This window comes from Pyrgilauda ruficollis, unplaced genomic scaffold, assembly GCF_017590135.1.
Source record: "Pyrgilauda ruficollis isolate IOZ18807 unplaced genomic scaffold, ASM1759013v1 scaffold473, whole genome shotgun sequence".
Lineage (NCBI taxonomy): Eukaryota > Metazoa > Chordata > Aves > Passeriformes > Passeridae > Pyrgilauda > Pyrgilauda ruficollis.
This window is the reverse complement of record NW_024526300.1, coordinates 13,006-30,641: the sequence shown is the minus strand read 5'-3', so window position 1 is coordinate 30,641 and position 17,636 is coordinate 13,006. Positions and strand designations below refer to the sequence as shown.

Below are 17,636 nucleotides of genomic sequence, written 5' to 3'. Positions count from 1 at the left end.
ACCTATAGTGGAAGTTAATGTAAGAGCAGATGCTCTTGCTATGGCAGTCACTACCTGACTATAAAAGGGGTTAGAGCTGACTGGTACCCTTGAGATCTGCCCTGAAGTGAAGACGACAGGCTCTTTGTCGACTGGACTTCGAAGGACTTTGTCATCCACGTGTCTGGTAGCTATACACCTCCTTTCTTTTTCCTTCCCTCTTTTTTCCTTATTCTTTCCCTTCTCTTCATTTCCCCTTCTCCCTAACGCATTTTGCTGTGATTATTTAATAAAAGTACACTTGTTTTGATTCTTACTGCAAAACCCCCTTGTCGTGTCAGTTTTTGCACCCTGAGATCAGTGAAAAGAACCTTCATGAATCACATCCTTAGGACGGATCGTGTCACTTCTCTGAGAAGCTGCTGGAAGCTTCCTTCATGTCTGACAGAGGCAATGCCAGCCGGCTCCAAGACAGATCTGCCACTGGCCAAGGCCAAGCCCATCAGAGGTGGTAGCAATGCCTGTGTGATAACATATTTAAGAAGGTGAAAAAATTATTGCACAGAATTGAGTCCAGAGTAGAGCAGAGTGAGTATATGAGAAAGGAACTCTGCAGACACCAACGTCAGTGGAGAAAGAAGGGGAGGAGGTACTACAGGTATCACTGCCGGGGTCACCAATTCTCACGGCTCCCCCCCCCCGCGGCGTGGTGCTCAGCCAGTCCATGCAAGGTGGACAGTGGCGCGGGGGGACCGGCCGGCACAGAGGCCACAGGCTCGCGAAAAAGTGCCGTGGCAGTTTCTCTTGGTCCTGGGGGGCGGCACTGGCAGTGTCTCTGCTGCTGCCGCTGCTAAAGGTGCCAGCTGGTGTGGCCATGCAATGTGCAAAGAAGGAAACACCGGTGCAGCCGAGTGGAGTGAAACCGAGTTTGGCAAAGGCACCCCAGCGGTTTCTCGCAGCCAAGCAGGTTGTGGAGCTAGGGGCGGCAGCGGTCGGCTCTGGGCCGGTCGAAAGAAAGGAACACCGGCTGTTCCGTCTGGAGTGGGGGTGGGCGCCGCCGGTGGCCGCAGCAGGGCGGCCTGCAGCAGGGGCGAGCCCACCAGTCCCTGCGGGGCAGGGAATGCCGGAAATGCCAGTGAGTGCGATGGCACTCCTGCTGCCGCTCTCGATGCGGGGAGAGTGGGAGCTGGCAGAAATGGAACGGGATGGTCCGTCCGAGTCGATCGGGACACAGTTCCCAGAGCCATCAAAGGCGAAAAACACGTTGGCTTTGTCACTTTTCTGTTTCCTGGGGGCTTGCATCGAAGGGCTTTAGAAGTGCATCTCCAGGGAGGCAGTAAAGTCCTTGCGACTGCATCCCCTGTTGTGACTGCAGCTAGTAAACAATCACCGAGACATTCCCAAGTCTCTGAATCAACGGCAGCTCCCAGATCTGCTGCGAAGCTGTGATTTTTGGCCCAGGCCAGCAGATTGCAGAGGGCTTCATCAGACACAGTGAATCTCAGAGGAATTATCAGATTCCTCCACACAGAAACAATCGTTTGTTCATCTCTGAAAAGTTGGTTCCCCATTTTTAAGGAAAACTTGGTCTGTCCCCTTCCAGCTCTTAGGCTAGACGATGTCCACAGTCCCAAAGGGACAAGTCTTCTCCAGGAAGACCACAGTTACCTCTCTAGGAGGGCAAAAGACATCCAATCTGTCTTGCAGGGAACGCTGGAGGTCAGCCTGAGTTCCTCTGACAAAGAGATCCAGATGGTCTCCAGTTTGTGCCAGACACATGGCTGGGGTCAGTAATAGTCACCCCAGTTTGTCTGTACCATTGAAGGGGTCAGCAATGTCAGGCCGATGTTCGGACAGACTTCAGAAGAGTCATCAAAAAACCAAGGCAGTGTATTCACCCACACGAGGGGTCACCAATTATCACCAAAGGGGTCACCAATTATCACCGAAGGGGTATCAGGGACAGCCAAAGGTGATACAGAGACTCCATCATCAGAAGGCATGAAAAGGCACTTTATTCTTAGAAATCTACAGTTCTTATAGAAATAATGGTGGACCTAAGACCTGATTGGCCTTTAGGAATCTTCTCTCACATTACTGGTGAACTATGAATAGCACACTCTGGAGAATCATATCTATAAACAACAGTTACAGAAAGAGAAATAATAATTGTTTTAATTCTTTCTCTGAGCTTTCTCACAGCTTCTCACAGCTTCCCAGGAAAATCCTGGGACAGCTATGTCTCTCTCTGTTCAGAGGATATGTGATTACCACACTACAGGTACAAGAGCTGAGATTCCCCTGCAGCCTGTCGTGAAGACCATGGTGAAGCAGCTGTGCCCCTGTAGCCCATGGAGGACCATGGGGATGCAGAGATCTACCTGCAGCCCATGGAGACCCATGCTGGAGCAGATGGATGCCTGAAGGAGACTGTGACCCCATGGAAAGCCCATGCTGGAGCAGGATGCTGGCAGGAATGTGACCCTGTGCAGGACCCATGCTGGAGCAGGCTATGCCTGAAGGATGGTGCTGTGGAAAGGGACCTATGTTGGAGCAATTCATGAAGAACTGTAGTTCATGGGAATGACTCATGTTGGAGAAGTTAATGGAAGACTGCTTCGCACAGGAGGGACGCCATGCTGGACAGCAGAAGTACCTTATCACTCTCTACAACTCCCTGAAAGGAGGTTGTAGCCAGGTGAGGGTCAGTCTCTTCTCCCCAGGCAACCAGCTACAGGACAAGAGGACACAATCTTAAGCTGTGCCCGGGGAGGTTTAGGTTTGACATTAGGAAGTTCTTCACAGAAATGTAGCAGGCACAGGGCCTGCAAGGCCTCCCTGGTGGTCAGCAGCCTAAGATAAGAAATGCCTAGTCATGATGACTGGACCTTAGAAGCCCCTCTTTCTGCCTTCGGACCCTTGCTTATCTCTCTGTAAGACTATAGATCACTTTCCTTTTTACCCTTACTATTGGACAATTTCTAAAACTCCTGTACCCTATATAAAGAGCTACTTTTGCCCAGTTTGTCAGAAGACGCTGTCACTGAGACCTTTGCAGAAGATCAATAAAGGACATCTTGACATCCCTGTGGAACCTTACACAGCGCTTCTCCTCTCTCTCCCTGAGTCTGCCAAAGGCACTTAGCAAGCTAAAGAGCTGAAATCACCAAATGAGCTGATAATCACTTAAGAGCTGAAATCACTAATAACTGAACTGCTTGCAACAGTTGCCTGCATCTGGGAGCTGCCTGGGAACTCAGACAGGCTGTGCTGAACAGGACTGTGCTATCCGGACCCCATATGTGTCTGTCTGAAATTTCCCTTATCTTCTGCCTCTCGATCGTCATGAAAGCCGAGACTACCGGGGAAAAAGATCCTGCTCTAGGATCCTGATCCTGCCTGAATTGTCGCCCGCCAAGCCACTGTTTCCACAGATGTGTTTGTCCACCTCATGGGACGCTGCACTCGATAAATAAGGAAAGGGACACTGTGCCCTCCTTCACCTGCATCACTTAGCAATGCTGATTCTGGAATTTCCCCGACCTCCTAACTTGGCTGGACTTTCTCTCTAGAATGACCTTTTGGGTGGTCACCATGAAAAAGACCCTTCTTTTTACCATGCATCAACCACCGTGACAGATGGACTGAGATAAGAGAAGTCTTTCTCCCCCAAGGACTGAGATATGAGACCCCTATATGGAAAAGCTCCCCCTTCCTCCCCAAGGACTGAGACTGAAATCCCTACTGCAGAGGGGGGGATGGTGTGTGTGGGGAGGCCAAGTGACCAAAGCGAGTTTGCAAGTGACCACGGGACCGAGAAGACAATGGCTCTCGCCCACTGCTGAGATCATGGACTATTGTATGTGTTCTCCCGCCCTTTGCAATTTTCAATAATAAAAACCCCTAGGTTAGCTAGGGGCTTTTGAGATCTCCCCTGACGTGCATGCAACAACCTTCATTGACTGGACTTCGAAGGACCTCGTCATCTGTGGAAGAGGCTAACAGCAGGCCTGTTAGCCAAAGGAGCGAGAAGAAGCTGAGAAGAAAGAAGAAGCTGATAAGGAGCTCTCTCCAAGGCTGTAACCAAGGAGACCAAGAGAAGTGAGGAACTGAAGAAAGATAAGAACTTCACAGCTGCACAAAGTATTTTTAGAAAGTTAGTTAAGTCACTGTAACTTTTCACCAATGGTGTTATGTTGATTTATTGTGTCCAATAGTTAGGGTAGAAGAAGCATAAACAATCAGAAAGTGTATAAAAGGTCAGCCATGTTCGATAATAAAGAGTTGCCATCTGAGACTGCTTGTGGTCTCTGCTTCGTGTCGCGACCGCCTGGACAGCAACAGTCATCCACACGTCTGGTAGCTATACCCTCCTTTCTTTTCCTCCCCTCTTTTTTCCTTATTCTTTCCCTTTTCTTCATTACCCTTCTCCCTAACGCATTTTGCTGTGGTCATTCAATAAAGGTACATTTGTTTTTTATTTTCACTGCAAAACCCCCTTGTCGTGTCAGTTTTGGCACCCTGAGATCAGTGAAAAGAACCTTCACGAATCTTGTCCTCGAGGACAGATTGTGACATCATGGCAGCCAGCCGGGGACACCCCGAAACCTGGCCGAGGTGAGCCCTATACAGAAAGAGTAATTTGGCATCAGAATGGGCTGCCCAGGGAGGTGGTAGAGTCACTGTCCCTAGAAAGTGTTTAGGAAAAGACTGAATGGGGCACTTAGTGCCATGGTCTAGTTGACAAGGTGGTGTTAGGTCATAGGTTGGACTTGGTGATCTCAAAGGTCTTTTCCAGCCTAGTTGATTCTGTGATTCTGTGACTCCTCTCCCTGGAGAGGAAGCAGAGACAGAAACAACAGATTATGAACTGACTGTAACCCCCATTCCCTGTCTCCCTGCACTGCTGGGGTGTGAGGAGGTAGAGAATCAGGAATAAAGTTAAGCCCTGGAAGGAGGGAGTAGTTGGGGCAAGGGGTTTTTAAGATTTGTTTTACTTCTCATTATCCTGCTCTGATTTTGTTGGTAATAAATTCAATTAGTATCCCCAAGTCAAGTCCCAGCTGGTGCGGTATTGTTGACAGTGCACTGTTGTGGTAGCGATCACTACCCGTTGTTCTTCAACCCCCAGCAGTCCAATAGCAGAAGGGTCCTCTGAGAGACCAGGCAAGGTATTCAGCTGTCTAATTCCCTCTGTCTCCACAACAGCTATCCCAAAAGCCCAATGGTGCCCTTTTGGGTCCTTGAAATGCCCTCTCCTGAGGTAATCTACGACATGGATGCCTGAGGCCTCTGAGCCAGTCACAATAAAGCGCTTTTGCCATTTGTTCCCAGTCAGGCTCACCTTGGCTTCCAGTACAGTCAGCTCTTGGTATCCCCCTATCACCCCAGAAACAGAGATAGATTCTGCCCCTACATATCTCAATGGCATCAGGGTACATTGTGTGACAGTGTCAACTAAAGCTTTATACTCTTATGGGTCTGGTGTGCCAGACTATCAGGTCCACACAATCTAGTAGATCCAATTGTCCCTTTTCTCCACCAGGATGGAGGCAGGACCCCTCTATTCCTGGTCATAGTACTCATTACTCACTTCTTGTAAACATGACCTGGAGGTCCCTTCAAGAGGATCAGAAGTAACATCAACCCTCCTATTTTGCCTGAGGACCTGCCCACTGGAAACTGAAGCAGCATTTATCCTTTAAGAATTTCCTGCAGTGGTTGTTCTTCCTTTCAACTCGCATATCCATGCTCCTAGGGCACTGGTGGGTTTTCCATCCCACTTCCTCATACCCTCTCCATGGTCATGCAGGTAAAAATCACAGGTTACCTTGTTGTGTGAATCCTCTCTTGAGCAGGGAGGCACTGGCTCCCAATAGCAGACACATTGGTCTGTACTGGTGGGGCATGGGACATTTCCTCTTTAAATTGCTGGAGGTCCTTGGACAGTCTTTCCATGGAAGAGACACAGGCCCAAAGGGGAAAAGAGAGAGTTTCTTTATATTGCTGGAGTTGGACAACCAAATTATCCACCGTTTGTTGCTGCTTCTCTTCCCCGGCTAGCTGATGTTGAGTGAGGGGCAGCAGTTTTCCCCCTGGAGCTCCTTGAATCCCAGTTGTCAGTTGTTTTGGCGCAGAATAAAACACAGACAGCGCACACGGGTCCCAGGGAAACTTTATTTGATGGTGTTTCTTCCCCTCTTTCTTCCTGGGCCCCCACTAAGGGGCCGACAAAGACATATCTCAGGGGAAAGGCAGGGGCAGACCCAACTTCCAACAAATCAGGAGAGTTGGGAGTAAAAACCCAGGCGGAGAATACCAGTAGCAAACCAATAAACTTCCAAGGAAAAAAAACAGTCTTAGGAAATGGGTAAAATTTGGAGAAATAGAAACTAGAAACTAGCTGACGACATTTCTGGGAAAAGGGTGGAGACAAAAGAAAAAACCAGCACCAAGGAAAAATACTAAATCATAAATCAAACCATAGACCTACTGATAAAACAAAAAGCACGATACAACAGTTTGTTCTTTCCATGACATCACTGCCTATGAGTTGGCATATGATGATGGTGTGTTCTGCTCTGCAGGAACTTCCACCACATGGGTTGTGTACACTGGACTTCATCTGGATCTATAGGGGACTGCTCATTACTTGAATGCTTATAGAGTATGTCCAACACAGTTAATTCTCTCAAGTACCAGGTACCTTTCTTCATGGTGTCCCACTTGCTTTGGTGCACTGATAGATTGTTCTGGAAAAGATACTTTTCCCTCACACTTGACAGGAGTTGCCTCCAGAGGCTGAAGATTTCTATCTTTTTCCCAAACCCCTTGTCAGTGCCTGCATCCTGGGACAGGGATCCCAGTTGCTTGTCTTTATTACCATATAGTTTCCAACTCTGGGCTACACTATCCCAGCATCAGAGCAGCCAGGTCACCAGGGGCTCACCCAGATGACAGCTGAAATCTTTTCACATCTCTCACAGCTCACCCAGGAATAAGGATTGGGTGATTTTCTCTGGCCCTGCCTCTTCCTCCTGTTGTGAGGGCCCTACTTCCTCCTCATCACTCACTACGTGAACTGATTTTGTCTTGGATTTCTTCTTCTCTATAGGGGCAACTGCTGCCGGCACGGGTTGTCCCTCTGGTTCAGTTGCTGTTTGAGTGGACACGGTGCCTGTTGATCTGCTTTCCTCCCTCTCCCCCTGAGGGTGCCATCTAATGACAAGCAGTGTCCAATAAGTAGTAGCCAGGGCCAAGCACACTGCAATAAGTTGCCTCTCTCTGGAACTGCCACAGTGATTTTCTTTGAAATATTCTTCCACTTTATCAGGGTTCTGTATTTTTTCAGGGGTGAATCTCCAAACCACTAGAGCAGAATAATCCTTCAAAAGCTAGCCCATTTCCTCTCACATTCCATGCCACTCATGACTATCCACCCTTGGGGCAGATCTCTGAAAAACCTCACTAGAAATCTTTCTTGACTCTAAACACAGTGTGGACCACACTGAGGATACCTGGCAGACTTAGCAACAACAACATGCTTTCCTCAACATCCAGAGGGAATTCAAAATTCTCAAAAGCTGCTGTAACAGGCCTGAAGGAAGAAAAGGGGGTGAAAAGCTGGGGAAAATCATCCTCCCCTGTTCCCCCACACACTGGGAACAATTATTAAAGAATTCCCAGAGGTAGCACCTGAAGTAAGAGCAGAAGAAAAACACTGAATACACATCACAAATGACCCCCATTGCCCTTGATGTTATCATGTCATAAACTGATATTCCACAGTACAGCAACAAAGTAATCCTGTTCCCTCTCCCTGCTCTGAAAAAGAGCACCATGAGGAGCACATACAGGAATATATACAGGGTTAGGTATCACACCCACATGAACAGATCAAGCAACATTGTGACCAGTGGCTCCATACCTAATACAACAAATTCTTAGATCAAATTTGTTTCCAACCCACTCTGGCTCATTCACTCACTCTCCACCCTCCCCCTCCCAGAGGAGAATTGGAGACATAAGGCAAAGATCACAGGTTGAGATAAGAACAATTTACCAGAAACAGCAATGAGATAAGAAAACCAACAGTAACAGCAACAATACTAATAACAGAGTGTACAAGATAGGCGAATGATTCACACACGATTGCTCACTGGGGAACCTGGACTGCACACTCCACACACCCTGGCCAAATCGGAAGGGTACCCACCCCACTCCTTCCCCCCTGCGAATGGTATGAGGTGGTATTAAATAACCTGAAGGACCTGGCTGTGTCCATCCTGGCTGCTGCAAAAATTAACTGCGTCCTGGCCAGAACCAGGGCAGTAACTTACAAATGCTTAAAAGAATATCAGCAACAGAAATATATGCAAAAAGCTCGACAGTTTAATTTCCTATTATGATGAATAAATCCTGTAACATCCACAAATAGTAAAAGACCTATGAGTGTTCAACAGCTCTCCAAATACAAAGATCTAGCTTACAAGACATACTATTTTATTATCTTAATGATCCATCACAAACAGAAAACAAAAGACTGTTTTAATGTCTAATATGTGTATGTGAAATCATTCTGCAGTAACAATTTATGAATATTTCTGAAAGAAAATAAATTACTGAAATTGATCCAAGACCTGTTTGCAAACTGGAAAAAAAAACCCAGTTAAAAGTGGCACATGATTAACTGACTACTATTTTTTTCTTTCTTTACTAAAAGTTATGAGAAAACAGATTGAGAATGTTGTCTGTGCAGAGGAAACTGAGCCACACATTTACTCCAGACTAGCTTTCCTTTCCCATCCTTTTAGTGGATGAAAAACTGAACATGAGATGGCAGCATGTGCTGGCAGGCCAGAAAGCCAAACTTGGGCTGCATCAAAAGCAGTGTGGCTAGCAGGTCGAGGGAGGTGATTCTCCCCCTCTACTCTGTTCTCATGAGACCTCATCTGGAGTCCTCAGCACAGGAAAGACATGGGCCTGTTGGAGCAGATCTAGAGGAGGGCCATGAAGATGATCAGAGGGCTGGAGCACCTCTCCTGTGAAGACAGGCTGAGAGAGTTAGAGTTGTTCAGCCTGGAGAAAACTCCAGGAAGGCCTCATTGTGACCTTTCACTACTTAAAGGGGGCTTATAAAAAAGATGGGGACAAACTCTTTAGTAGGGCCTGTTGCAATAGGACAAGGGGTAATGGTTTTAAACTAAAAGAGGGTAGATAAAAGAAAGACTATAAGGAAGAAATAAGAAACTAGATATTGGATTTTTTTTATGACGAGGGTGGTGAAACACTGGCATAGGTTGCCCAGAGAGATGATAGATGCCCCATCCCTGAAAACATTCAAGGTCAGACTGGACAGGACTCTGAGCAACCTGATCTTGTAGATGTCCCTGCTCATTGCAGGGGGGTTGGATGAAATAACTTTTGGATGTCCCTTTCAACTAAAACCATTCTATGATTTCCCCAGTAATGCAAAACAGAAATGATTATGTGCTCTAGTAATTATTTGCTCAGTGAGTATCACATTCTTGAATATACTATCTGTAACACCTAGCCTGGTCAATTTAGCATTGCAAAGGTGGCCAGTTACTGTGAAGCTTAAGTAACTGAGATAAATGCTCCAGTACTTCAACTACTTTAGGATCAAAGCACACCTAAAATAACATCACTTTTTCTTTGACATAAAATGATGTTAACTTTTAGTTCCACTTCTAGCAATTAACAGCAATACTTTCTCAGCTATACTTAATGCAAAATGTTTTATAAAAACAGCTTGCTACAGGAGAGGAAAAGGTTACAGTTTTGTTTTTTTAAGAGTGCTTAAAAATACTGAGAAGTATCACTAGAAGTATCACTGAGAAGTATCACTAGAAAGTATCACATTGTTTTTGCCTTTGTCCTACACTAGACAGCTTGACATGAAAGAAGGGACTACACTATACTCAGTTATCCACGAATAGATAATACAGGTTACAGATTAGCCATGCGAGATAACGACATTAGCTGCATACAGAACCATGAAATATAAACACCATTTCAACACAAAGTCAACTTATATCCAAAGTGCTACTTCCAAATCAGCATGTTGTTCTCCAAAGAGCACAAAAGCAGGATTTACACAGCATCACAGTGAAGAGGCACTTCACTGCATCTTGTAGCACATACCTCCTACCTTCTCCTAGCCTGTAATCTAGGTATGGACATGAAATTTAAAAAAGGACCAAAAAGGCCTGAACTATAAAAGAAAAAATTTTTCATCACAGACATTCCATACTTTGTTGTTATTAGGCCCTGAACATTTTGCCATGGGAAGTGGTCAAATCACCATCCCTGGAGGTATTTAAAAGACATGTAGATGTGGGACTTAGGGACATGCTTTAGTGGTGGACTTGGCAGTGTTAGTTTAATGGTTGGACTCTATGATCTTAGAAGGCTTTTCCAACCTGAACGATTTTAAGATTTGAGATAAAGCATGCCTTTGTCAAAGTTTCAACACATTCATACACCATTCTTCAACTGAAATGCAAATTCCCAGTAGATGCCTCTTCTTGTTTCACTCATTTGTCTCAGAAATTTTTAAAAAATCTTGGGAGCTTTTGAGTTGACATTCAGGCTGTTGCTGAAACTTTCTTAAGGGGAGGGAGGGAAGAGAGGAGGAAGAGAAAAAAAAAAAGATACAAAGATGCCTTCCGAAAACTCATTTGTTACACAGGCAAAAAAAAAAAAAAAATCACAGATTTCTGAATCCCAATATGAATTTCACAAAGGCAAATTTTAAAATCAGAGAAAATACCACTCATATTTTGAATATTTTCAAAATTAATATTTCACCTTTCAAAAAAAAATCTCTTTAGGATTAAAATATTAAATTCAGTAAGAAATCCAGCTACTCTGATTTTGTAAGAATAAAGAAACTACATTTTAGAATTAATCTAATCAACACAAAACAGCACATCTGAAGCAGGCAAACTAGCTCCCTAATAACATATTTCAATACAATGAAAAGTATCATAAACTAGAGACCTTCACATGACAAAAAACTATGCTGTAGCACTAAATCTTTAGCAATAAATGAAGTTTCTAAAAGCCAAACATGAGTAGCTAAGGTCCAAGACAATTTCTGTACCAAAGTGAATTAACATTACTTCACTCTCAGGAAGGACATTTTAATTTTCACCAATGAAAGTGTTAATAAAACTAAAAATATTTACTGTTGCAGCAGACTACAGCACATGACAATTATTTCAGTGAACGTTATGTGAGTTTTCTTTCAGCAAATAAGGAATTAGTTACAGATCAAATAAGTATTTTATCTTACTAAATATAATTATCTGAACTACAGAAGGTGTTGTGTCTCTATAGCTGCTTCAATTTGCTTAATTGTGGCACATTGTTTAGAGGACAAGATCAGCTCTTTGCATTACTGTATTTTAATAGATTCCCAACTTGAACTGAATGAGAACTCAAAAAAAAAAAAAAACCCAAAACAAAAACACACAAAAAACCAAACAACAAACCCACCATAAAACCCCCTACATGTATAAAAAACTTAAATGAAGCGACAGCTACAAAGAACCTAGCAATCTCTCAGTTTTCAATGGGACTGAGTTACAAGATGTCTGAAAGAACTGTAATGAAAAGAGTGACCTGTACTCATCTCAGCTGTCATTTGTAAATCAGCTAACAATATTTACCACTTCCTTCTTTTGGGAGAGGTGACCTCAGAAGCTTCAGTAGTTTTACAGAATAACTTCCCTTTTGCTATGACTTTGATTGGTTCTACTGCAATATTATTTTTAACCTAACACAGCAAAGTATTTTGTTTCAGTATTTTTTATTACTATAGCAACAGGCTATTGCTCTATTCTAAATAGAGGAACATGATTCCCTTTCCCAATCATGTTTCTGAAGGGTTTCCAAATAAATTATAGATGTTCCTTTTGTTCCAGTGCTCCTGTTCCTCTAAGGACAACAGATCTGTCATGAACATATTTTAGTACATACCCCTTAAAACCTATCTTGACCTCGAAATACAGAAATAGTTATATATATACAGAATATACAAATGAAAGAACCATTGGTGAAAAAAAAAAAAGAGCAACCAGTCCACATACATAATCTACCATTTAATTAAACCAAATGAAAAAAAAAAAAAAAAAAAAAGTTCATTTTGTTCAAGCATTGAGAATGGGATTGAGGTGTGCTGTGTTTGTCTTGGGGCAGCTGGACATTCCCATGACTGCATGACTGTACTCATACTGCAGCAACAACACAAAACTTTTGTCTGTGGTTGTTACAACCATTCCACTATCCTGAAAGCAGGATTCACATTAATATATAACAGTGTCCTAGAAACACTAAAGTAATCAATCCATCACGGTCTCTAAATCTGCCTGAAATTCTCCTATGAGTAAAGGTTCTGCAATTTACACTTAAAAATTATTAATGGCAGGTCCTTACATGCAAGGCTTCTTTAATAGAATTTATGCAGTGTTAAGCCATATTCACCAGTGTTTAATATTAGAAGTGAAATTACAAAAAAATAAACAAAAAAAAAACAAAAAAAAACCCTCAAAACTAAGTTATCAATGCAGTTCTCAGTGACTTTTCTGAGAAAAAAGCTATTTTTAGGGAAATGTTCTTAGGCTACTTCGGACTATTTTATTTATTTATTTTAAACTCAACACTAATTATTTTATCCTGTTGCAATAAAAAGGAAGGACATTACCAGCTTTAAATTTACTGGCTTTTCTTTGCCTTTCCCTTACACTTCGTGAAGTTTCACAATTATACTTTACAGATCCTATATTACTTTTCTCTGCTTGCTGTCATGACAAAATCTCACACAAATGTCATGGGAAATAAATTTTATCAGTAGTAAAAATTTTATTAAAAGCATTTCCGGATGCATGAAGTACCTAAGTTTTGCTAACTTATCATTAGAACAACAGAGAACAAAAAAAAAAATCTTAGAAAATTAATCTATAGTTTTATTTTAAAATTTAAATAATGGAGATTTTAACTCATGGAGACAAAACTGTTTGCATAGTGTTAGAAAAAAAAGAGTACAATCAGACACAAAACCAAAATACAAACCAATGAATCATGTCTAACAAAGCACAGAAATGGTGCATGCTGAGGTTTGTGCACATAAGATCCCTACCCCTAAAGACATTATCATCCCTTTTGTCTGACATCTCAACTGCAAAATCTCAAGGGAGTCACAAACATATGTGCCACTGTAATCACTTAGTTACATTTTGCATGCACATAAATAGATTACCTGCAGTGTTTGCCACTGTTGCACTTAGCAATGTTGGATGATTTATAGTTTTGATGCACACCAATGCAAAGCTGGATTTTTAGGCCCAGTGTTTGATATACTAGGTATGCTTGCACCATATATTCTTTCTAGGCAGACAGATTGTTCCTTGCCTTGAAATCTTCAGAGCCTAATGCCTGCAAAATTCAGAAGATTTAGCACACGCTCATGGGGGGGGAAGGCTGAATGATCATCCAGTCTATCCCACCTTCCTCAAGGCAAGACCTCCTAGGTAATCCTGACAGATATCTGTCTTGTCATGCTTAATTTACTTTCATGCAGCTATTCAGGTATGTAGAAAGAGAAATGTGCATACACACACGCCTTCAGATTCAATAGATGGAAGAACACAACACTGAATATCTATTGACTTTGTTAGGATGCCGTGGCAAGGTCCAACTGAAAAAAAAAAGTGATTACAGGAATACGGCCCAAAATATACAATCTAAAGGAGAAATAAAATATGCTATTGTGGTAAGTATACAAATATACAAACACGCATTAAAAAACAAATTTTAACTAGGAAAATTAACCAATTCTTTATCAACCATCAAATCTATTTTAGATGCAGTGTAGAGTCAAAGAACACATAACTTAGGAGCTTTCTCCCCATTATTCTGCACTCACAAACACGGTTTTAGGAGACTTCCACCCAAATCAATGAACTGTTTCATTAGTTTAAGTTAATTAATAGATTCAACTATTTCTTGGAATCAACCATTAAACAAACAGAAAAAAAAAAAAAAAAAAGCAGGTTGCTTAGCAAAACTCATAATGTATAAATAAATGTATTTTATGCTTCACCATACATTGCATCAAACTAAATTGACAGGATTTTCTGTAGTGTGCATGCTTTTTATATTGATTACCTCTTTCAAATCAAACAAAAAATCCTGCACACTAGTAGAATTATACCTTCCTCAATGACTGTTGTTAACAGCTTCATGTCACCTAATTAAGCTATAAATTCAGCAAAATTTAAGAATTACATAGTAATGCCATTTCCTCATTTTGATAAACTTCTCATTATTCAAGGCCCATTTTTGTCAAATATATCTCCCCAAACTTAAAGACATTTTTAACACAACAGTACTCTGGAAAGTCTTATTAAAAAGGGCCACTAAGCATACTAAAGCACCTGAGAACCCCATAAGCACCATAAAGTTGTGTCTGACAAAATACATAGGAGTACATAAGCCTGCCACATTAGTTACAGGTAAGTACAAGAGTACAAAAATATTAGAGGTCTAACCAGGGCCTCTAAGTCAACTACCAACGCTATCAGAGGGTCCAGGACCTCTTCCTCCTCCAAGCCCTACTCTGCCTTCCTTGAGATCCTACAAATATTAGAGCCTCTCTGCAAATCCTGCATTCAAAGGGCAATCCAAAATCTCCTACAGGTTTCCTTCCGCTCAACATCCAATCCCCTTCCCCACCTCTCCTAAATCCCGAGCCTGTTCCAGCACGCGCCCCTACCCCTAAGCTACATAACAGTCCACCGTCCCCCACAACGCTTCTGCCCCACACCTACAGCAACTCTCACCCAGCAACATCCTTGCTCCCATCCCACCCGCGCCCTAGCGCCACTTACGTTCCCCTTCCCCATCAACAACCTCCATAGGCCCCCGAATAAGCGGTATCCCGTCAGCCACCCCCTACTCAGCGCGCCCGGCCGCACCTCACGGTCCTTGAGACCCAGGAGCAGCACCTCTTCCATGAGGGTGAGGCGTGTTTCCTTGGAGTCACCCTTCTCGTCGTCACCGGGCTCGTCCCGGCGGCCTTCATCTTCAGAGCCGCCTCCCGTCTCCCGCTCCTTGGCGGCGGCGGCGTTGCGGGAGGCCTCTGTCCGGCGCTGCACCAGCCCGGAGCTACGCTGGGTCAAGGAAGTCATGGCTGGAGGCGGTGGAAGGTCAAAGGCCCGCCACGGGGACAGGAACTTTGCGACAGATCGGGAGGGGGAAAGAAGAAGAGACGGCAGCCACTCCTGTCTCCGCCCTATCCCCACCGGGGCAACGGCAGGCCGAGGGGAATCATGGGGAGCAGGATTCGGCCGAGGCAGTGGCGGTGGGAGCCAGCGTTCCCCGCCTGCTGCGGCAGAGATGGCGGAGGTGACTTCTCTTCCAATATGGCGGCGTAGGCTGATGTCAGCGGAGGATGTGGTAGTGGCAGGCGGGGGGGTACGACCGGAAAGTGCCGCGGGCGGGAGGAGCCCCTCACGGGGCCGGAGCTGTGGACGGAGAGCCTCTGGGATGCGGCCGCCTCAGCCTTAGGGAGTGCGGGTGGTGCCAGCTCTTATTGACTATTACTATTCATTTTAATACTTGCGAAAAGCCAATCATAAAATACACATTTTTCACACTAATCGTTAGCTGGGGCTGTGGAGGACGATTAATCCAACGCTCAGGGCGGAGGGGAAGGGGGGCTCGAGAGCCGGTGTCTGCCGCGGCATAACCCGGGGGCTGGGTAGTACACTCTCATAAATTAATTTTTTTTAAGTGCTTTATTTACAACCTTAAGTCTGCTGGATTTCACTTATTGCCCCAAGTCTGATTCTGATTGCTAGTGCAGCCCCCAGGACTAAATTAATCTACATATATATATATATATAAACTCAGCAACTAAACTCAGATGAGCACACAGAGCTCTCAACAGTCTTGTCTTTAAACCGAGTAAATGGAGTCCCTCGTCTCTGCTGTCAGTGAGGCATCTTTTCAAACCTTGAGTCCTTCTGAGCGTGGCATGCCAAAAACTCAAAATTACTTATCAAGGCTGAGTCATATATATGTTTCTAGGTAGCATATTTTATTAAAGATTAAAAGTGCTTAAGATGCAAAGATTGCCTGTACTTTTTAGTCCACAATTAAGATATTGTGTTTTGCCATATTGAGATAGCATATAGATTTTTTTAAAATAATATGTATAATATGTATCTAAGATATAAATAAAATATTTATATAAATATAAATTTAGGTGTACCTTGTTTACCTAGAGCTCCAAGTCACTGCAAGTCACTCCATTATTTCTCACACCCTCAATTCTTGCATAATCCACTAATGTGACATGGTGATAATTCAGTATAGCTTCTTCAAGACCATTGATAAAAAAGAATAGTAGACAGACAAAACTGATCCCAAGAGGATCTGAATGACTCACACAAATTTTTGCTGATTGTTCCTCTTCTGTTTGGAGGCCTGCCAATTATTCACAGTTCACTTAGTGTGTGGCATTCTGATTTGTTTTATCTTTCTAGTTTTTTAAATTAAAATGTCATAGTTTGACACTGGCCAAATCTCTTAGACTCACATGAAGTGGACCCCTGTTTTCAGAGAATCCCTGGTCCATGTAGGCCCCCCCACCCTCACACCTTCCACCTCCCCTGAGGTTTGGTTTGCCTCTGGTGCCAGTTCACCTGTGAGGCTGTCTGCGTGTCACTCACTCTCCCCACAGTTCCCACATGCCCGGGGAACAATGGCTTGTTTGCGGGTCACATACACCTTTTGCCACAGCTCCCCACCCACCCAGGAAGCTAGAGCTGATTTTGCGTATGACTCACTCTCAAACACAAGACAACACTAAGGTACCTTTTACTTTACAATTTCAGATGTTATTGGCCAGCCCCAGATGCTCTTGGGTACCCCTCAATCCAGCTGTGTTGTCCAACCCTGAATATTCTTGGGCAGTTTTATCCCTCAACCCAGCTGTGTTGCCCAACTCTGGATGCTCTTGGGCATATCCTCAATACGGCAGATTTTTGCTTAACCCTGGATGCTCTTGGGCAAATTAATCCCTCAACCCAGCAGGTTTAATCCCGGATGCTCTTGGGCATATTTATTCCTCAACCCAGAAGAATTTTTAAGGGCCCTCTTCCACTTTTTATCCCACTTTCCCAGTGGATTGTTCCAGGAAAACCTTTGGCTCCCTTCCTCCAAGGGGTCCCACCCCTTCCCTGAGACCCAGTACCAGTTACCTTTTAGTTAGCTTTTTGGACATGCCCATTAGCAGAGGAAAGTCAAAATATTTTTGCCTTTGAATGGGAGGATCCGAATACTGGGAGAAAACAGCAACTAAGATGGACAAAGTTACCACAGGGATTTATGGAATCTCCAAACTTATTTGGACAAGCTTTAGAAGAAATATTACAAACTTTCCCCACTCCTCCTGGGATACAAATTACCCAATATGTGGATGATCTTTTACTATCAGGAGAAGCTGAAGTTGAAGGCTACTATAAAACTTTTGAATTTTCTTGGGGGAAAAGGATTAAGAGTATCAAAAGGGAAGCTACAATTTGTAGAACCAGAAGTAAAATATCTCGGCTACTTAATAAGCAAAGGTA

General features: G+C 43.6%; 1 protein-coding gene across 1 annotated transcript; it reads right to left on the bottom strand.

Moving 5' to 3' along the window:
* Positions 1-6,136: 6,136 nt before the first annotated feature.
* Positions 6,137-16,642, bottom strand: LOC121359864. Its single transcript, XM_041479130.1, has 3 exons — positions 16,604-16,642; positions 14,979-15,527; positions 6,137-13,699 (listed from the first exon to the last, which is right to left on the bottom strand). The coding sequence occupies exons 1-3, from the start codon at positions 16,640-16,642 to the stop codon at positions 13,676-13,678; spliced, it is 612 nt and encodes a 203-aa protein (XP_041335064.1). The 3' UTR covers positions 6,137-13,675.
* Between the last annotated feature and the right edge of the window lie 994 nt (positions 16,643-17,636).

Excerpts from the sequence above, each read along its gene's own strand:
- LOC121359864 (XM_041479130.1), bottom strand. The coding sequence starts at position 16,642 with ATGGACCAGGGATTCTCTGAAAACAGGGGTCCACTTCAT. Across the intron at positions 15,528-16,603 it reads AAAACAGGGGTCCACTTCAT|CTCCGGCCCCGTGAGGGGCT; the intron begins GTGAGTCTAAGA and ends CTCCGTCCACAG. Across the intron at positions 13,700-14,978 it reads TGGGTCTCAAGGACCGTGAG|TTGGACCTTGCCACGGCATC; the intron begins GTGCGGCCGGGC and ends TTTTTTTTTCAG.